At 44.0% G+C, this 22,629-nt stretch overlaps 1 protein-coding gene across 1 annotated transcript in view; it reads left to right on the forward strand.

The window, feature by feature from the left end:
- Positions 1 to 3,305: 3,305 nt before the first annotated feature.
- UHRF2 (ubiquitin like with PHD and ring finger domains 2) overlaps positions 3,306 to 22,629 on the forward strand; it is a 97,371-nt gene continuing 78,047 nt past the window's right edge. Inside the window, exon 1 of the mRNA XM_061629521.1 lies at positions 3,306 to 3,883. Coding sequence (XP_061485505.1) covers positions 3,731 to 3,883 — 153 coding nt within the window. The 5' untranslated portion in view covers positions 3,306 to 3,730. The remainder of the gene's footprint in view (positions 3,884 to 22,629) is intronic.

Genomic DNA, 22,629 nt, shown 5'->3' on the forward strand with positions numbered 1-22,629 from the left:
GGCAGCAACCCCTGCTTTGGTATTTCAGCCTGGTTGAGCTTCACTTGCAGAATGTCTCTTATGCAGTTCCTGAAGGTACAAGAGCTCTACCTACTAAGTATGTGTGTGCAGAGATGGAAATTTCCTTATAATAGTAAAGGTTTCTGGACAAAAACACTATATCATTCTATATACTGTATCTTGTGAGGAAGATGGAATGGGGAAGTGTCACCTTTTTGTGTAACGAATTTTGTGTGTATAAGGAAAACAGTATAGTATATGGATCCAAAACCTGTGGATCCTCAATTTTGTTTTAATAATAATAATCATTATTATTATTACTACTACTACATTTATATCCCGGGTTTCAAAGAGCTCAAGGTAGTATATATAGTTCTGCTTCCCTGCATTTTGTCCTTGCAACAACCCAGTGGGGTAGGCTAGGCTAAGAGAATGACTACCCCAATGTCACCCAGTAAACTTAATGGCTGAATGTGGATTTGTATCTGGATTTCCCCCAGTCCTTGTTCAATACTCTAACCATTATACCACACTCGTGTATCATCCAATATCAACCACCAGCATATTTCCCTATTTTCTTTTATCAGCTTTTTAAAAAATAGAGGTAGGCATTATTCCATAAACATGCATGGAACTTTTGTAACTTCTTTATTTCTAGAAAAAGTGCAAGAATACATGTTTTCTGCACATAAACACAATAAATGAGTTTGGTAGTTGTGCTGGGCACAGTGGGCATGTTGTTGCAAACTGGCCCTTATTCAAGTCAAAGTAGAGAACAAACAATAATCCTCCTGAATCCTAACTTCCTCCTAGCTTATTAGCCCTCGTGAAGCTGAACCTCACTTCCCACTGGGTAAGAATATATTCAGTAAGAAAGAATAAGTTGATGTTATACAATCTAAACATGTCAAAAGAAAAAAATATTTCATAAAAAGTTATATGCCTAACAAACAATGAAACTGGCTGCAAGACTATGGGGTAAAAAACAACCACGTTAAGAGAAAGGAGATGACCTGTAGATTTGCTAGAACCCAAAGATTCAGTAGAAATACTCTGCTGCTTCCAAAGAATGTCTTTTATCAAATCCCTAGTCATGTTGGATGCTTTGGAAATGCTCCACTGATTTTAAATGAGCTTTTCTACAAAATCTAGATACAGATATAATACTAATTCTCAGCTGAGACTAATGGAAGATTACTATCACCTTCAACTTAATTTAGGATTTGGTGGAAGTGTTCCAGCAAAGCTAATGAAGGATTTGAGTCACAACACATTTTAGCTTTACATAAGTTATTTCCAATCCCTGATCCTCCTAAAAAAAATAACCCCCTCCCTATACTTACTAGCAGGCTGAGGCTGAACAACACTACTATAGCAGTGGTGAATATTTTTGGTCACACTCACCACTAGCTCAAGAGCACAATTTTTGTCTTGGGACAGGAGGCTGAACAAAAGCATTTACAGTGTATTGTGCTCCACAACTGACCATGGGTAGCCTGTTAAAATGCACAGATGCTTTTATAAGGTAACAACTGCATGCATGGAGTTTATTGCTGCTTTGGCAAGCTGTACCTGTCTCCCTGTAACTCTGAAGACTCAACGTGAACACCTTGAGCCACTTTGTCGGAATTTCCCACTGTACTGGGTCATATTTGGCTAGAAAAGATATCTAGCAGCTGCTTTGGTTAGGTTGCATTCATCTGCATGACACTAGTAGGCAAAATAATGTTGCAATGAGAGCCAGTGTGACATAGTGGTTAGATTGTTGGACTACGACCTGAGAGACCAGGGTTCAAATCCCCACACAGCCATGAAGTGCATTGGGTGACCTTGGGCCAGTCACTGCCTCTCAGCCTCAGAGGAAGGCAAAGGTAAACCACCTCTGAATACCGTTTACCATAAAAACCCTATTCATAGGGTTGCCATAAGTTGGAATTGATTTGAAGGCAGTATCCCATTTATGTAAAATGGGCAAATGTATGAACTGGCAAGGCTCAGGTAATTAATATGGAAGTGGACTGTATAATCAAAAATTCCAAAAAAAAATGAGCTGCATGCATCTTACTGAAATCATACTTTGGACACATAATGAGAAGACATGACTCACTAGAAAAGACAATAATGCTGGGGAAAACAGAAGGGAGTAGAAGAGGAAGGCCAAACAAGAGATGGACTGATTTCATAAGGAAGCCACAGACCTGAATTTACAAGATCTGAACAGGATGGTTTATAAAAGATGCTATTGGAGGTCACTGATTCATAGGGTCACCATAAGTTGTGATCGACTTAAAAGTATGTAACAAAATGATTTTTATGGTGCAAACTATGGTGGGGTCTTCTGTGACATTAGTTTTGTGGGGTCTCCATTTAAAAATTCAGAGGATCAATACATTTTTAACATGTGGGCCAGAAAGCAATCTATATTTTGATGATGCTGTCTGTGGACATGGATTCAAGTTGAACTGCCAACAATGCGGGGGGGGGGGATGATTAAAAAAATTCTGTGAATATTTTTTTATAATACAGACCATGGATATGGGTATGATTTGAGGGGTAACTATCAAAAAATCTGAAGGATTCATGTCTCAGATGTTTTTGTGATATGGTGGGACCATATGCTGCTGGATCCATTATTATGGCGCACTGTGCAGACACTGCGGTGGTGATTTGATGGTGGCTTCCGTACCATCCAGTGTAAAAATTCAGAAGATCCGTTTTTTGTGCCATGGCAGAGGAAATGGTATGTGCCAGATCTGTGATTTTTACTGTACAGCCTCTTGCAGACACAGATACAACCTGTGATTTGATAGCAGTTTGGTAGGGGCGGAGATCCTAGGCAAAAAAACAATAATGCAAATTCACGAGGACCCTTTTTTTTAGTGTGCTGGATCCTATTTTCCTCTCATTGTGTTCAATGATACCACCAGGTAAGTCTAAACAGGCCTGCAAGCATCTGCTCACTTACTCGAGAGTCAATCCTAGCGGGGCTTACTTCCAAGTAAATATGGCTGTTCCTTTCCCACCCTCTGCATGCTTCGTCTGAAGTCCGTAAAACTAGTAAGAATGGATAGGATCAAGGGGCAAGCTCACAGACAAGTCTGAGGAGAAAGCCCATTGCGCCCTCAAAACGAGCACTAGTAAAAAGGCATCTCGGATCCGGCGCCCTGGGGAAGCAAGAGAGGGGCGTGGTCTTGGATCCCGAGCTCTCAGAGAGGCGCGAATACGGATTGAGCACGTCAAGCCCCGCCTCTCCGTCTCCCTCCCTCTCCGCAAGCTGCTGCTGTTGTCTCTTTAAGGTGGGAGGGGGCCGGTGAAGAGCAACGGTTGTGGTGGTCGGTATTTGTCTCGCGAGATCAGCGTTGGCGCCGTGACCTCCATGTGAGAGCAGCGGCGGCTGGTAAACAGTCCTCGGGGTTAGGACATGGCTCCCGCCGGCGCCCGTTAGGTTAGCCTTGCTGGTCCCCTGGCAGCTCTCAGGGCTGGGCTCTGACTGGGTTTGCCGCCATTCCGAGCTTGCGTTACTGAGCCGTTGCTGCGGGTGTGTTGGGGAGGAGGACTGAGGCTGGGGGCAGGCAGGGAGGGAGGCCGGCCGGCCGTTGAAGACGCTTGCGGTGGTCCTCGGGATTAAGGAAGGAGCTCTCCCTCCCCCACTTTCATTACTTTGCCTCGCCAAGCCGCCAAACGTAGAGGCGGGAAAACACCTTTCCCTTCCCTCCTCCGGGAGCGCGCCATGTGGATCCAGGTCCGGACCATCGACGGTGCCCAGACCCAGACCATCGACGACCTCAGTCGCCTCACCAAGATCGAAAGCCTACGTGAAAAGATTCAAGAGAGCTTCCGCGTGAGCCCGGACCGGCAGCGTCTTTTCTACCGGGGCAAGCAGGTGAGGTGGCTGTGACACTCCCCCCTACCGGGGCTCTCGAGGTGCCCTGCTGCTGCTGTTTCCTCTCTTTCCTTCCGGGCTTTTGTTTACCCTCTTCACCTGAGGCGTAGGAAACAGCCTGAGGATGCCTTTGTGTTAAGGAAAGGGCGGCGGCAGCTTCATTATCTCCCCATCCCCCCATACCGTTTCCAACGGCGTTGCTCGCCAGGCTCCGCCTCGTCTCTCTGCTTCCCTAGCGGAGTTCCTGCGCCTGAGGGGTGCGCGCAGGGGGCCCTGGACGACTCAGCCTGCCCCGGGGCTGGGGAAGGATGAGACAGGTTGCGTCTCATGTGCCTTGCTCTACTTCCGGTGGTTCAACAGTCTCCAGAAACACTCCGTACTCTCACCCCTCCCCCCCGTTTTCCTCAGCTGCCTGCCAATGGAAACGCCACCTGGGCAAGGAAAGTTCATCTCAGTCCTTCCCTTTCCACTTTCTCTTTGTATCCCTTCCCATTCTTTTTGTGTGGAGGAGCACTAGTTATACCTCCCTTATTCTAAGGCCACAAAGATAACATCAAGTATCTTTGTATTGAGACCCAGTGTGGTGTAGTGGTTAAGGTGGTGGACTATGACTTGGGAGACCAGGGCTCGAATCCCCACACAGCCATGAACCTCACTGGGTGACCTTGGGGCAGTCACTGTCTCTCAGTCTCGGAGGGAGGCAATGGTAAACCCCCTCTGAATACCGCTTACCATGAAAACCCTATTGCCATAAGTCAGAATTAACTTGAAGGCAGTCCATTTCCACTTTCATCCTTGTATTGGCTACTAGCAATCTCTCAACTGCTGAGGAGGTTCAATTCTGTATGTTTCTAATCCAAAGTAATCCAAATCAAGTTTACTGGGACTTAATTTAAGGTAAGTAGGTAAGGGTTGCAAGCCTTAGAGTTCCTTTACTTAGTGGGGTTTGTTTTTGTGTGTGTGTGTGCTCGCGCATGAGCATGTGTAAATGACATGCAACATACTTGAGTTCTTCATACTCTCTACATACTTAGGGATATTAGTGCAAGCTGGTCCTCTTTAAACATACAGCATACTAACAATTGTAAAAATCTGAATTACAGACATGGGAAATGCAAGAGTGGCTGGAACAGGAACATGTGGATAAAATGGTGTGAAGGATAGCAAATCTGCATAAAGAGACTGTATTTGTAATCAAATCATACAATTTCATTCACTCTTAGAGAAGTTGATATGTTAGGGTAGAAACACACTCGCTGTTCTGCTGGTTCCAGTGCATTTCCACCTCTCTCTTCTGAAAATGGGGGAACATGATGCTACTCAAGCCCTGCCCCCTTTGCTTTGAATTTTTTAAAATTCATCTTCAAAGAGATTTTGCAACTGATCGACAGATCAACCTGTTCCCCCTCAAGGTGTGGCTAATGGAAATGCTTTGTTATAGCAACTAGTGTGTTTACAGCCTGAATCTTTTGGCACCTTTAAAAGCTTGCCTGTTTATTATGGCATAAGTTTTCGTGGACTCTAATCCCCAAAAACATATGCTATGATAAATGGGTTAGTGCTTAAGATGCCACAGGAGTCTTTATTATCTTAATTCATTATGATAACTATGAATATTTTTGTTTCCACTTAGCCCTTTCTGGTCGCAGTCATTGTACTCTCCAGCCATTGTGTCTTTGAGATGTTTTCTGGCTATGGCTAGGTAGCTGTGTTTCCATGTATATGTTGTTGCTTGGATTTGATTGACCATAAATTTTGTAAAGTAGGATGTAATTTGCCTCTGCCCTGGAACATGGTAGGGCCAATCTTCTAACAGACTATGAAGGACTGAGGAGACCAGGGATTCAGAGAGTGCTATATAAGATGCAGTGGAGGACTCAAAACAGACCATGAATAAGAAATGTAGGAGTGCATTGGATGCCTCATAATGACTGAATGCAGAATATAGAAAGTTGCCGATACTGGACTGGAAATATTTTGGAAGGCTGGTCACTCAAAATGTCTTTTCTGCCTTGCACATGAATGATGGATGTCCATGTAAGAATCGTTTTTTAATGGCTCATGGGTACGTTAGTTCAGAGCACTTAAGACCTGTAAGCCAATGCATATAACACCTGTGAAATAGCCCATACTATGATGTGAGAATGGTAGTATTGCTTCTGTGGAAACCAGATTTGCAATGTTGACCTGCTGGCCAAGAGGAGCTGCTTGTTTGCTTCTAGAAGTCTTTTAACAGCACCAAGTAGCTCTGAAGCATCCCAGTGACCATAAAGCATGTAGTGGTAGTACACTGCTGAACTGATGGCAAGTAGTGCTGTCTTTCAAGTAGTACTGGAAAATCTTAAAACTAGTATTAGTAGGTTTGATATAATGAATAATTTTTGAGAATCTGATTGTGTGAAAGTCCAGTTTCATAACTTTGATGGGAAGAAACATATCAAGTACCAGTTTAAACTTGTCTGACATTGGTCTACTGTTAAAATGGTAGTAGAATGCAGTGCAAAATTACTGTGATGCTACTAGCCACAATGGCTGTTCTCTGCCTCCACAGTCGAAGGCAGTATGCTTCTGAATACCAGTTGCTAGAAACCACAGGAGAGGAGAGTGCTCTTGCACTCAGGTTCTGATTGTGGGCATTTTGATGGCCACTGTTGGAACAGGATGCTGAGCTAGATGGGCCAATGACCTGTTCCAGCAGTCTTTTAGGTTATGATCTATTGTTTGAGAGCATGTATTTAGGGGAGGAGAATTTTCCAGGTGAGGGAAAATGTTTTTGTTCCTTGTCCCAAGATATTTTCATAAGACAAGAGTAGGAAACTGTTTTTTAATCCCTCATTGGTAATTTTGGGGGGAGTTGCATGGTGGTCATGGGCAGAGCTAAAGCCAAATATGGATTGGACTAAAGCAACATAGAATAGTAGAGTTGGAAGAGGCCCTTAAGGCCATCGAGTCCAACCCTGTGCTGAATGTAGGAATCCAAATTAAAGCATACTCGACAGGTGGCTGTCCAGCTGCCTCTTGAATGCGTTCAGTGTTGCCTGCCAGCTCCCTAGCTAATTGGTTCCTTTGTCATACTGCTCTGACAGTTAGGAGGTTTTTCCTGATTTCAGTCAAAATCTTGCTTCCTCTAACTTGAGCCCATTATTTTGTGTCATACACTCTGGGATGATTGAGAAGAGATCCTGGCCTTCCTCCTCTGTGTGGCAACATTTCAAGTACTTGAAGAGTGCTATCATTTCACATTTCAATTTTCTCTTCTCAAGGCTAAATGTGCCCAGTTCTTTCAATCTCTCCTCAGGGCTTTGTTTCCAGACCCCTGACAATCTTCGTTGCCCTCCTCTGAACCAGTTTGTCTCCATCATTCTTAAAGGACGGTAGGAGGGGTGAGACTGTGTCAGTGAGGGGGCAAGTGTAACAGAAAGGCCAAAAGACAAGTTGTAGCTCTTGTGCTGCTGGTTCCCCACTGCTTCTGTAGAAGTTCACTCTGAGTAGTGAAAAAACTGCACTTCATCAGTTTGCATATGCTTCCATATATGTGTGACTACTCAGTGTTATGTGTGACTACTCAGTGATTCTATTATCTGTTAATAGAAAGGAAAGCCTTTCTCAGATAACCAAGGTACTATTTGGAGACAGTTATTCCCACCCTTCCTCAAGGATCCACTGAGTGAAAGTGAAGAGATTTCTATCCTTCTTCCAGTACTGCTGAGGAACGGAAACATTGCTTCCTCAATTTTTTTTTGTTACAAAATTTTCAAAAAAAATCTTAGGGTCCAATGAACGTTTGCTGTATTCTCCATAACAATGGAGAATTTCTATTTGTAATCTGCTCCTGATGTATTATGATGGGTAAATCTGTTTCCGTGCTTCCATTGTTATTTGGCTGCATATTTTTCTCTTCTTTGTATACTTGCTCCTTGCCCCACTACTCAGAAAGAACAGACTTCCCGATGAAGAAGAGGCATGCTGCTAATATGAATTATCTTCCTTTCTGCCCTCTAATTCTTCTAATTGAATTGGAAATGTCCTTCACTCTCATGGTTCCTGGTAATGTTGAACTTCTGCTGTTTCAGAGGATTATTCTTGATCCTTCCTCTGCACTCTCAATGGGTGAGAGAGGATTTGCTTTTCTCATCCCTCAGTTGGAGACTGAATATGCAGGATATCTCATCTGCATCTTCAGCATGTGAGTGCTTGATGAGAGAGGTCTTCTCTTTGTGTCAAGATCTTATGACGGGGATGAAAAGACGGTCTGTTTGCTTCTTGTTGTGAAGCCATGTCTGAGCTTCAGGTACTTGAAATGATTTATTATAGCAAGTTGCTTGATGATAGAACCATAATTGGGATTCCAGCACTGCCAAAAATTAAATTAAAATGATGAGTTGTATATTGTTGTACAGAGTTTACAATGCTCTGTGCCCCAAGTGCTTACAATTTAAACTTTCACTTCTGGAAGGAGAACATGAAGGAGGTGGAGACCAGGGTAATAAGGGATGAATCTGAGCATATGCTGTTTTGTGCATTTAGTTCCCTCTGCAGTTAAGAATGAGGACTAAAGTGTAAGAAAATTGTGACATTTTTTGTTTTGGATAGTTGGATATAATCACAACCTCATGAGGGTAATCCACCAGCCAAGCTTTTACATGGAATACCAGGACCTTACTTATGTGTTATTGAGCGATGTGGGTGTCACTGAGATCAAGACCATATTTAGGTATGCATCTAAAAAAGTGAAGTATGAATGAAGCATGCATGTGAGTTGTACAGGTACATATAGCTAGGAGTCAGGGTTGAATTTGTACTCTACTTGAGTATAGGTACTGCTACATAATGTACGGAGTGGACCTTATTTGAAACAGCTGCATGTGGGTCAGGATGACATTAACTACATTAGTAAAATATTCATTTTTGGATGGTTTGATTCCGCCTTAAAACAGAAATATGCCTTTGTAAGGAGCTATGTAGCAGATCCATGTTGTATGTTACCTTCGAAGGCCACAGTGCATGTTTTATCTTGTGCCTTTAATCTTGGAGCAAATCAATCATTTTTAAAAGATCACTCTAGGCTGCTATGTTGTACAGCTGTTCACCCTCGTCTTGAACCTTAATGTAGAAAAGGAAGTATCACGAGGTTTGTTAGTATTGATACATGCTTAGGTTTTTCCCCATGAAAACTTTAGATCCCTGCAAAATGTCAAGAGACTTCTTAGCATGCAAGAATCCTGAAGAAAGAACCAGAAGAATACAGGTATCTGGGATAGCTGCTATTTCCGTCTCACAAAAACTCATCCTTGCTAGAATAAGTATGTATTATTGCATTGGTTTGTTTCCAAGCAGCTAGATATGACAGAAGCAACAAGATGGTCGTATGAACCTGGAACTGCTCTAAAAAAAAGACCTAACTTTTTTTTGTCCTTGCATTTTAGGGATGGCTGACTTAGACGTTTTATATCACTAACTTATCAGAAGTGTAAAAAAATGCTTGTGTTGTAGTAAGTCAACTACTGTATGTGTGTTGATATAAATATTGATGCTCACAAAACTCCTCCCAAAATACAAGGCACTCTACCAAGCCTAATTATTGGAGCCTACAGTTTCATAGCTGGATTCTTTCCTTCTATCCCTCTGTCTACAATAAAGTGTAAAATTGACAACTACTATTGTGGCTTTATTTGCTGTAACACAGTGCTTCCCAACCTTATGAGTACAGGACCCCCTTTGTAAGCTCAAAACTTGGTGACTCCACCCCCTGCTAATTCTAATTTTAGTCTCTGTTAATTCAAAAAAATGGTGTATGGCAAAATCACATCTCCAAATATCCCTTTCCATTAAAAGCTCCCTGCAGATCAGAGATAGGGAGGTGTTGCTTTCTTTTCTTAATACAAAGGTCCAATCAAATTGGTATACCCCCACAGTCTGAAGATGTACGGCCTTGTCTCCCAACGCTAGTGGGTTACAGTGTTGGACTAAGATCCACGTTCAAATCCCCACCCAGCCACGAAGCTCACTGGGTCAGACACAGGTTCTCAGCCAGACCTATCTCACAGCATCTGTGTAAGGATGTAATAGAGGGGGGGGGAACCATGTGCACCACCTTGAGCAATACATTTCAGTTGCAGTATGTCGACCACAGCCCCAGCCAGTCTGAAGCAGCAATGTGGTAGTGGTGGGGGTGTTAGATTGTTGAAGACAAAAGGATGGATAGATTGAGGAGGGGGTTAGTGCTTTTAGGCCTTGGGATGATCATCAGAACTGATCTTGAGAAATGAGAGCAGAGCAGAAGACGGATCAGCACACGCACACATACAAACTCATGCAAGCATCTGCAGGCGTTCAGGCATATGGGAGGCGGGAAACCCTAAACTGCTGCAGCATCTTGGAGAAAGAGATTGGGGAGGTGGAGTGTAGGTGGAAGAAAGGGGAGGATGCTGGCACACATACTTAGCCTCAGAGATGGGGGGCGAGCAAGTCCGGAGATTCCTTACTGATCCTTGGCTCCATCTGGGCCAAAGGTGAGATCTGGGCGGTCTTGCAAGTAAGAATGATTTTTAAAAGGAGGTGGCTGTGAAGCAGGAACCAAGAAAGGCAGGCAGGCTGGCTTCCAGGAAGGAAGGGAGAAAACAGCCTTTCCTTGCCGCCTTGCTTCTTTTGCTTCACAAAAAGCTCTCTCCCTTCATTTTGAGCAAGGGCATCAGCAGCAAGGAGACAGGAGTCAGCAATAGTAATCCCCTCTTTCTGGTAGCTCCACCCTCAGCCTCTGCCACATGTTTTATAGGCAGACACCAGCCCACAGCACACCTGAAAGATGTTTTGCCACCTCAGCAAAAGTCCTCCCCTCTTATTTGGAGCAAGGGGAGGTGTAGTCTGCAGCAGCAGTGGGAAGAAGGCAGCATCCAGAAAATTAAGAATTAAAAATTAAAATAAAAAAAATCCTTTTCTTTTTGCGGCCCCCCTGGATTAATTCATGGCCCCAAGGCTGGGAATCACTGCTGCAACGTTTGATTTCCCTAAAGCTGGCCCACGGCCCTGCACAGGATTAATCCATTCAGTTTTATTTCTCTTTTGTTAAAGGGCATTCTTAATCCTCCTAACTGCTGCTGTCCAAATTTCTTCAGTTTTGATTCCACCCTCCCCCCACTGCTCTACAGTAGAAGTAGGGAAGCTAGGTTTAGTTGAGTTCATTATTTTGGTTGGGGCTTGATATTGAGTGATATTCAAGGCTAGCCCTACTCAGAGTAGACACATTGAAGTTGATAGACATGAGTGACTTACATAAATTAATTTCAGCTAAATTCTATTCATTGAATACAACCCATTGTTGTTAATCTGCTATCCAGTAATGGCTGTGTCAGTTTATATAGGCCCTGTTTGCATTTGGTTTAGCATGAATGGGCAAGCATGCAGGTTCCCATAGTTTGTCTCAAGTGAGATAAACCACAAGCTTAGGTTCAGATGTAACCCTAAACCTAAACCAAACCATGGCTTGGCTCATGGCAGCATGGCAGCAGGACTGTAACAGAAGTAAAGTGGCTGCTATCTTTTTTGTCTCCAGGAACATGCCTGTATGCTTGTTTCCTCTAAGCCATAGTTTGACTTAATGTTACATTCTCTGTGATCTGTACAGGAATACCCCGCTATACGGACCTTCAATTTACGGACACTTGCAAGTACGGACATATTTACAGTAGCACCAGTCCCCTGTTTACATACGCTCGTTTCGCAAGAACGGACACTTAACTGTTTTAATTTTACTAGTGTAGCGTTATAGCTAAGTTTTATGAGTGATTGAGTGTGTTGGACTGAACCCATTATTCCCTTTTCCTCGTTCCCTCCCCTCTCTTACAGTTTTGTTTTGCCTGGGGCGTTTGTTGGGGGATTTTTTACCTCTTCCCTCCTCAGCCCTGTTGAGGGCTCCGGCGGCTGCTGTTCCCCCAAGATGAGCCTGGGCTGGGAGCCTGCAGCTGCAGCTCCCCTTTTGCAGCCTTCTCGCCTTTTGCCGCCAGCTTCGTTTCTTTCCAGGCGGCAGTGGGTTTTTTTTACTTTCCTTCCCTCCTCCCTAGGAGGGCTCCGGTGGCTGCCGTTTCCCCATTCAAACACGTTTGGCTTTGCAATTTAATGGCAGATAAAAAGAAAAGGAGGTGCTTCACCATAAGTACATTTTTGATTTACATACTCGCTCTGGACCCATTGCGTACGTTAATGCGGGGTATTCCTGCATCTGTGTAGAGACCTATGTGGGCTTTTCAGCTATTTTTTGTCATAGAATTATAGAATAGTAGAGTTGGAAGGGGCCTATAAGGCCATCAAGTCCAATCCCTTGCTCAATGCAGGAGTCCAAATCACAGCATTCCCAACAGATGGCTGTCCAGCTGCCTCTTGAATGCCTCCAGTGTCGGAGAGCCCACTACCTCTCTAGGTAATTGGTTCCATTGTCATAAAAGCATTGTCATGCTTTAAAAAGCATTGTCATGCTTTAAAAAGCCTCAGGAACAGAATCTAGAACAGACCAGTTCTCAATAGCTTGTGTTTGTTCTGTATAGTTTAGGAGTTTGGCATGAGGTATGCCCAAAATAATTTCAGTTCCTTATACCAGCTGCATTATGTACATTTAGAAATCATTGGTGAGATGTCCTTGTGATGTTCCTGTATTAGTGTATATATGGTAAGTGCTGTTTGTATAGGAGATACATGGTAAGTGGAATGAAAGAGGAGGGGGGAGTGAATGGGCAGTAGAATGCTGGATGATTGGCTGAGTGTTGAGAATGGCGGAGAGTATAAATGGAAGGATGACAGTTAAATCTGGGAGGATGTGAGAGGGTTGTTTTGGTGGGTTTGTGAGAGTTGTTTGAGAGGTGGATGTCAGGAGAGTGTGGAGAAAGAGAGAGTGGGAGTTCTAGTTTATGATAAGTCAAGTATCATAGTAATAGATGAAACCATATGCTTATGTGCCTTTATAAAGTAATCTTGTTATCTTTGTTATTTAATAAATACTGTATTTGGTTTACCAAAGGCCTGATCCTTGGCTGGGGTTTCACAGACCAGAAGGGAGGGTAAGGTAAATACCAAGGCTGAAGAGTGACAAATGGTGGCAGCGGGGAAGGGAAGAATAACACCACAAGTATTCAGAGCAAACCAGGATTATCTGCATTGATACAAAGGGATTGGGACAGCTTAAGCACGCAGTCACAGAGGTAACCTGATAGAGAGACTCAGGCAGAGTCTCTGGGAATACGGGTTATAGGACGTGACTGGTGGTGCTGCCTAGCAGGGGGATCTGGTGAGGTCTATGCTAGAGCGGGGAAAGAAACCATAAAAAAGGACAGTCCGGACTGATGGAGTCCCTGGTGGTGCCTAGTGTCAGGCAGTAACCACGAGCAGGTAGGAACCTGACAGGGAGAGCCAGGGAAGGGCACCACACGTGGTGGCAGTAGCGGTGGGATACGAACAAAGGAGACTACGTCACAGGTGTTGGCTGTAGCGGTGGTACGAATACTAGAGAATCTCTAACAGTGGTGTGGCAAACAGAAATAACAAATCAAGATTACTTGTGAGAGTGACTGGCAAAGAGTGTGGCAAAGAGTGAGTGACCATGGCTGAATATATAAAAATGAAAAGAGAGGAGCTGGTGGAGAAGTGCATAACATTCAATTTACCTCACAAGGGTAAAGGGGTAGATGAATTGAGGGTAGCACTTATAGGATTTGCAACTGCTCAGCAAAAACAACCTGTCAGGGAAGAGACCCCAGAAGGGATACTTAAGCAATCCCGCTTATATAGAGTATTTGAGAGAGAAGTTAAGATGGGAGGCTGAGGAAAAAGATAAACAGCGTGAGTTAGAAACTGAGAGATTGAGGATGGAAGGTGCAGAGAAGGAAAAACAGAGGGAGTTGGAAATTGAGAGAATGAGAATGGGGTTTGAGGAGAGGGAGAAGCAACGAGCATTGGATGCTGAAGTACAGGTGGAAAAGTTAAAGTTTGAAAGGGAGAAGTTTCATTCTGATGAAACAAGAAAGGACAGAAATGAAACAAAAATAAAGGTTACACCAAAAGACTTTGCAGTGTTTGAGCCTGGACAAGATCCACAGATTTACCTCAGCACTTTTGAAAAGGCAGCTCAATTGTGGGGGCTACCAGAGGATAAATATATGCAATATTTATCCAACCTGATCAAAGGGGAATTGGCTGAGGTATACCAATATATTTCCCCTCAGACAAGCCCGTCACATATGCTGAGTTTAAAGAGGCAGTATACAAAAGATTCAGACTGGGACCTGACTACTTTAGAAAATTATTCCGAAACTGTCAGATCCAAGCAGGGAGGTCTTTTGTTGAACTGGGAGCGAAGTTGATGGATATATTTGGAAAGTGGATGAGTAGTGCCAAAGCTCAGTCAGTGGAAGAGGTGAAAAGCCTCATGATACTGGATCAATTATTCCATCAGTTACCACCAGAAATAAGGCTCCTTGTCAAAGACTGTTCCCCTACATCGGTGCAGGAGGCCGCAGAGATGGCGGATCACTTTGCCTCCAATAGAACTGGCTGGGTGGGGAAAACATCAAGAGAGTTTAAACCCAGACCATATAATGGTGGCAGAAAGGATGTGGTACCACAGCGAGTGAGCCCTCCAGTAAAATCTGAAGGGCACAGGACACCCCAGAGTGGATCTGTGTACCCTAAAAGTGAGGAGAAATTATGCTACAAATGTGGTAGACCGGGGCACCTACGTTTTCAATGTGAGGTTGCCAACCCCATTAGTAATCCTGCTCAGGCAAGGGCAGTAAAAATAGAACCAAAAGATCTAACCACGAAAAACATTCAGTTCTGCCAGATAAACTGGACAGAAGTAACAGACCTTGATTCAAGTCTGAGAGAGGAAGTGAGTGTGCAAGGGGCAAATTATTGGGCATTGCTTGATACTGGTGCCGCTCAGACGTTACTGAGGCCAGATTTAATAAAATCTGAGGAAATATTACCTCAGGAAACAGTGACTATTCAAGGAGTGAGGGGTAGACCAGAAAGCTTGCCTATGGCCCTAGTGAAAATGGAGTGGAGAGGGCAAATATAAAGTAGGTATTAATGCCCAACAACAAGAACCAGTGATACTGCGAAGAGATGTTATGGGGGCACAAGGGAAAATATATGTGGTGACCAGACAGCAACTTGGCAAAGAAACAGAAGCCATGTTAAAAGGGGCTGAAGGAAACAGGGTGGAATCTGTTTGCGAGCCTCAGGTCACCATAGCAACCCTTGGCAGGCCTGCTGAAGGAGACAAACTGTATCAAATGGTCTCTGGGGAAGAGACAGAGCATTTCAGAGAAGAACTGAAGAAAGATACAAGTTTGAGGCAAATAAAGGAGCAAGCCCTGACCCAACAGATTCCTTTCACTGACAAACTGAGGAATCAAGTTGTGTGTGAGAATGGGATTTTATATAGACTGTGGATGCCTGCTGAGAGAAAGGATGAATGTGAACCAGTGAAGCAATTGATAGTACCTAGCAAATACAGAACCAGATTGCTAGAGGTAGCCCACGATGTCCCATGTGCAGGACATCTGGGAATAAAAAAGACCAAGAGGAAATTGGCTGCACACTATTATTGGCCAAACATCTCCAAAGATGTAAAACAACATTGTCTATCTTGTGGTATATGCCAAAAGGTGGGGAAAAGTGGAGTAAAGACTAAGGCACCCTTAAAGCCCCTTCCTATAATTGGACAACCCTTTTATAGAGTGGGAATAGATTTGGTGGGCCCTTTTCCAAACCCACAAGGCATGGCAAGAAATATCTAGTGGTGGTGGAGGATTTTGCCACCAGGTACCCAGACGCAGAAGCACTAAGATCCGTAGAAGCCCCTGTAGTGGCAGAGGCTTTGTTAAAAATCTTTATGAGGCTGGGTTTCCCTCATGAAGTGCTGACGGATCAAGGCAGTGTATTCATGGGAGAAGTGATGCAATGTATGTGGAAGTGTTGTGGTCTAAAACATCTAAAGACCACCACTTACCATCCAGCCACTAACGGATTGACTGAGAGATTTAATGGAGTTTTGAAGGGCATGATAAGAAGTTATGTTCAAGATCACCCACAAGACTGGGATGAACGTTTGGGATGCTTCTTATTCGCGTACAGAGAAGTCCCTCAGGAGTCAACAGGCTTCTCACCCTTTGAACTAATGGTTACTAGAAAAGTGAGGGGACCTTTGGAATTTTTAAAAAATTCATGGGAAGGAACCCTGGGAGAGTACAAAACATCTGTAGTAGATTTTGTATTGGAATTCCGCAATAAATTAAAATCAATGATGGAAGTAGTGAAAGAGAATTTGAGTCAAGCACAGGAGAAGCAAAGTTACTGGTATGACAGAACAGCCAGGGAACGTGTGTATGATGTGGGAGATATGGTTATGGCATTCATACCCAGGAAACATGACAAATTACAGGCTAACTGGGAAGGACCATATACCATAAGAGAAAGGCTTGACACAGTGACGTATGTAATCACCACAGACCAATTAAACAAAAACAAAGTGGTTCATGTAAATATGTTGAAACCTTACCATACCAGGGGTGCAAAGGTGTTGCAAGTTACCTTATTCCCTGAGGGAAGTGGGCCTGAACTTCCAGATTTGGTACAGGAAAGCAAAGACAGAGGAGGGGTAGATCAAGTGGAATGGTCAGAGGAGGTGAAGGAGGAGGTAAAAGAAGAGATTCTGAGAGTTTTGAAAAACTATGGAGATCTCTTTAGTAATAAACCTGGCCGAACCAGTATAGCCAGACATTCCATTGATACTGGAAATCATGCCCCAATCAGATCTGTATCGTACTGTGTGAATGGGAAAGTTGTGAGTGAAGTAATCTATGTAGGACATAAGGTGGGGAGTGGGAAAATCACCCCCTTATGGAGCAAGGTGGAGGCAATACAAGCATGGCCTATCCCCTTAACCAAAAAACAAGTTAGGGCATTTCTAGGTGTGGCTGGTTTTTATAGGAAGTTTGTGAAAAAAATTGGGGAAATAGCAACCCCCTTGCATGAATTGACAAAGAAAAAGTGTTCTGAGCATGTGGTATGGACGGATGAATGTCAGAAGGCTTTTGATCTGCTGAAGCAAGCCTTGTGCCAAGGACCTATATTAATACCACCAGACTATGAGCAACCATTCATCGTGGCTACAGATGCGTCAGACCTCGCGCTGGGAGTCGTCTTGCTGCAGGAGAGAGAAGGCACCAGACATCCAGTGGTGTATCTGAGTCGCAAGCTGACGCCGAGGGAGAAAAACTATTCGTCGGTCCAAAAGGAGTGCCTAGCGGTCGTGTGGGGACTGAATAAGTTGCGCCCATACGTGTGGGGACGAAGATTCACGGTAACAACGGATCATCGGGCCTTGTTATGGTTACAGACTACGAAAAACCATAATACTATGTTGCAGAGGTGGTCCTGGGCCCTACAAGACTATCAAGTGGACTTCCAGTTCATCAAAGGCAAGGACAATGTATTGGCTGATGGACTGTCAAGGCAGGTGGCTGGGACTGCAGTGACGTGACCAGACGGAGGAACAAAGAAAGACATTTTCCCCAAAGAGACTTGTTTTGTTTGTTAACGCGGCGTATGAATCCTGGAACAGGAATAATACTCTGCCGTTATTTTAAGGGGGGGAAATGTGATGTTCCTGTATTAGTGTATATATGATAAGTGCTGTTTGTATAGGAGATACATGGTAAGTGGAATGAAAGAGGAGGGGGGAGTGAATGGGCAGTAGAATGCTGGATGATTGGCTGAGTGTTGAGAATGGCGGAGAGTATAAATGGAAGGATGACAGTTAAATCTGGGAGGACGTGAGAGGGTTGTTTGGGTGGGTTTGTGAGAGTTGTTTGAGAGGTGGATGTCAGGAGAGTGTGGAGAAAGAGAGAGTGGGAGTTCTAGTTTATGATAAGTCAAGTATCATAGTAATAGATGAAACCATATGCTTATGTGCCTTTATAAAGTAATCTTGTTATCTTTGTTATTTAATAAATACTGTATTTGGTTTACCAAAGGCCTGATCCTTGGCTGGGGTTTCACAGACCAGAAGGGAGGGTAAGGTAATGACCAAGGCTGAAGAGTGACAAATGGTGGCAGCGGGGAAGGGAAGAATAACACCACAAGTATTCAGAGCAAACCAGGATTATCTGCATTGATACAAAGGGATTGGGACAGCTTAAGCACGCAGTCACAGAGGTAACCTGATAGAGAGACTCAGGCAGAGTCTCTGGGAATACGGGTTATAGGACGTGACTGGTGGTGCTGCCTAGCAGGGGGATCTGGTGAGGTCTATGCTAGAGCGGGGAGAGAAACCATAAAAAAGGACAGTCCGGACTGGTGGAGTCCCTGGTGGTGCCTAGTGTCAGGCAGTAACCACGAGCAGGTAGGAACCTGACAGGGAGAGCCAGGGAAGGGCGTCACAGTCCTCTCTGGCAGTTCAGATGGACCAAGTAAGACCTGTGGAGGACAGTATAGCTACTCCTGAATAAATTTGCATAGCTGGACTTTTATGATAAAAGATCCATCAAACATAGTTTATTCTTCAGTTGTATTTTTGCAAAGAATCCTTACTGTACAGGCTAGACATAGGATATGAAATTATCACTGCTGGAATTATTTTTGCAGGCCTCCCCTTCAGATAAGGTACAACCTGTCTGCCAACTTCATCCTTACAAAGATCTGGGATGAATGTAATAATTTGTTATTTAAGAGGAATTTTGTTGATGTATCTATATCCAGTCTCTTGGATGTGTATGTAAAACTGTAATTAGATGTATTCTACAGATCTGGTTACCTTAGAAGCAAAATATTAAAAATATCTTTATGTGGAATTCTTAATACAAATGAGAAGTGCAAACAGATGTTTACAGATTAGTTCCCAGGCTGCTTATATCTCCATATAGATACGTACAGTCCCACAGCTCCTGCCTTCAGGTTATCATTCCTTGTAAATCTTGTTTTCATCTTTAAGTGCCTCTGCTTGTTTGTTTATATTTACTGACTTTTTTCCTCCCGTGGTGCTTCCTACCAGAATGGATTTGGGGGAATGAACAGAATCAACTTCTCCCATTTATTCCTGGCTTTGTGAAGATAACTGCAATGGAGAACTAGTGCTATATTTGGAGGGCTTATCCACAATACCAATGAAGATAAGGCAATCAGTGATGAAGTTTGACTTGCAGAGATTTCTAATAAAGATTGCTTGGAAACACAGGTTTCCTAAAGATGTCCCTACAGGTTTACTTATAAAAAGTTCCACTTGCCTCAATGGAACTTTAGTTTGCATATCTCTCTGCTGGATGATCTGCAAACTTCCATATGCCTATAATGTGCAGTTGTACTAATATGAGAAAATAAACATACAGCGATTTGGGACATAGAAGAAGGAAGAAAAATCTGACCCACATATCAGAGAGTCAGATGACCAAGACAGCGTGGTTTAATCCTCACCCCCATTAGTGCCTCTGAGGATATACCTTACCTTTTCACAATAGTAAATGGCTCCCATGCATTTCCACGAGGAAAAATAAAGTGCTGTGCTGAGGGACAGTCTTGTGTTGTAAAATCTGCTCACCATTCCCTATTGCTAGTGACTCATAGAGGAAGTAATGTGTCTGGTCTGCCTGAGGCCAGCTTTTGGTTTATGGGGTGAATATACTGTTTCAAATACCTTCCCCCACACTCATTGCAAAAATAGAATCTAGGCTTATGAGAGTAGATGAGCACTGTCTCTTCCTAACCCTGCCTCCCAAAATCAGCTTCTGCTTTGGGATAGTAGAAAATGTTACTTATTGCCTTCTTAGAACCTAAAGAATGGGGGCCAGTTTTGTTTATTTAAAACACTCCTCTTTAGCCAAAAATTCTTCCAGAGCAACTTCCCTAAATGAGTAGGAAGACAATCCCTTCCTTACAATCCTAAAAAGACAAAGCATGTGATGTGAAAAGGTATAGGAAGGGAGAAAGCAAGCACAGCCACCAGTTCTCATTTATTTAAAAACATGTATATATCGCCCCCCTGGGAGTTGTACTGTGGGGTGCCGCATCTTGACCCCCATGCTATTTAACATCTATATCAGTGGTTCCCAATCTTTATGAGTATAGGACCTCCTTTGTAAGTTCAAACAATTTTGTGGAAACACCCCCCCCATTGTAATTTCAGTCTCTGTTAATTGAAAAAATGGTATGTGGCAAAATCACATCTCCAAATATCCCTTTCCATAAAAAGCTTCCTGCAGACGGGGAGGTGTTGCTTTCTTTTCTTAATGCAAAAGGTCTAATCAAAATGGGATCCCATCCCCCCCATCTGAAGATGTACAGTCCTGTCTCCAAACACCAGCTGGTCACAGTGTTGGACTAAGATCCAGGTTCAAATCCCCACCCAGCCATAAAGCCCACTGGGTGACCTTGGACCACACACAGTTTCTCAGCCTGACCTATCTCACAGGGATGGTGTAAGGATAACATGAAAAGCGGAGGGAACCATGTGTAGCACCCTGAGCAACTTGGAGGAAAGGAGGGATATAAATGCAATAATAAATAAATCGATACATTTCACCTGCAGTATGTGGACCCCAGCCTCAGCCAACCTACTGGGCTTTTTAAAAATCACCATCAAGAAGCAGCAATGTGGTAGTGGTGGGGATGCTAGATTGTCAAGACAAAAGGGTGGATAGATTGTGGAGGGGGGTTAGTGCTTTTAGGCCTTAGGATGATCATCAGAACTGATGACTTGGTTAGCGTGCAGTTGGGGAATGAGAGTGGAGCAGAAGACAGATCAATGCATGCACACATACAAACACATTGCCACTCCTGCAAGCATCTGCAGGCATGCATACGTTTGGGCATGTGGGGGGGGGGAGAACCTTCAACTGCTGCAACATCTTGAACAGAGAGGTTGGGGGGTGGAATGTAGGTGGAAGAAAAGGGGGTTATTGGCACACACAGCCTCGGAGATGAGGGGCAAGCAAGTCCTGAGTGTCCTCACTGCTCCTTGGCTCTGTCTCTGAAAGCGAGATCTGGGCCTCGCAAATAATAATTTTTTAAAGGAGGTGGTAGCGAAGCAGGAGTCAAGAAAGGCAGGCAGGCTGGCTGCCAGGAAGGAAGGGGGAAAGCAGCCTTTCCTTGCAGCCTTGCTTCTTTTTTGCTTCATGAAAAGCCCTCTTTCTGAGTACGGGCAGCAGCAGCAGCAGCATTGTGGGGAGTCGGGATAGTAATCCCCTCTTCCTGGTAGCTCCACCTTCACCCTCCTTTGGCATCTGCCATATGTGGTACAGGAAGATGACTGCCCTAAGTACGCCTGAAAGACACTGGTGTTTCAGCAAAAGTCCTCACCTCTCATTTGGAGCAAGGGGGAGGTGTCATCTGCAGCAGCGATGGGGAGCAGACATCATCCAGGAAGTGAAGACTTTAAAAATAATAATTCATTTCTGTTTGTGGCCCCATCTAGATTACTTGACTGCTTCCCTGGGGGTTATGGCCCTTAGGTTGTGAACCACATATCTATATGAAGCCCTTGAGAGTGGTCATCAGGAGATTTGGGGCGAGGTGTCAGCAGTACACTAATGATACCCAGCTCTATTTCTCTGTAACATGTGAATCGGTAGAGGCCGTGCAAGCCCTGGACCACTGCCTGGACTCGGTGGTGGGCTGGATGAGGGCCAATAAACTGAGTCTGAATCCTAGCAAGATGGAGGCGCTGTGGGTTGGTGGTTCCTGAGTTCAGATAATTGGTCAGTTGCATGCTTTGGATGGGGTTGCACTCCATCTGAAAGAGCAGGTCCATAGTCTGGGGGTGCTCCTGGATCCATCTTTATCGTTAGAGACCCAGGTGACCTCAGTGACTTGCCCACTTCGGCTGGTGAGACTGTCGTTTCTGGACCAGGATAGCCTGACCACTGTTGTCCACGCACTGGTACCCTCCAGGCTGGATTACTGTAATGTGCTCTATGTTGGACTGCCCTTGAGGTTGATGCGGAAGCTGAAGCTCTCGCAAAATGCAGCGACGAGACTGCTGCCTGGGGCACCCCACTGCTGAAAGAATTGCACTGGCTGCCACCAGGCCAAGTTCAAGGTTTTAGTCTTGGTGTACAAAGCCCTATACAGCTTGGGACCAGGATACCTGAAAGACCGTCTTATCCCTAACATACCTGGTCGATCGCTGTGCTCTGCAGGTGAGGTCCTCCTGCAGATACCATCTTATCAGGAGGTCCATTCTGCACAACATAGGAAATGGACCTTTAGTGTGGCGGCACCTACCCTGTGGAATTCCCTCCCCTTAAATATTAGACAGGCGCCATCTCTGTTATCTTTTTGGTGCCTATTGAAGACTATCCTCTTTCAACAAGCCTTTTAAGTTGAGACTTTATCCCAGTCTGCGTCTGTGTTGGAATTGCCTTTTAATATGTTTTTAAACTTTTTTTTTTAAAAAAATGTTTTTTAATCTTTTTTATGTCTTGAAAGCTTTTTAAAAATGTTTTTAAAGATGTTTTGCTTTAATGTATTTTAAAGTCTGTTTCTGTGATGTTTTAAAGTGTTTTTAGTGCTTTTGTTTGCTGCCCTGGGTTCCTGCTGGGAGGAAGGGTGGGAAACAAACAAACAAACAAATAAATAAAATAGCACTCCACTCAAGCATCTCGCTATAGTGTACTGCACCACCAGATGCTCCTTCTGGACCAGTCTCAAGGGAAGCCCCACATAGAGTGCATTACAGTAATGTAGTTTTTGAAGTTTTAATT

The sequence above is a fragment of the Rhineura floridana genome, chromosome 1 (assembly GCF_030035675.1).
Source record: "Rhineura floridana isolate rRhiFlo1 chromosome 1, rRhiFlo1.hap2, whole genome shotgun sequence".
NCBI lineage: Eukaryota > Metazoa > Chordata > Lepidosauria > Squamata > Rhineuridae > Rhineura > Rhineura floridana.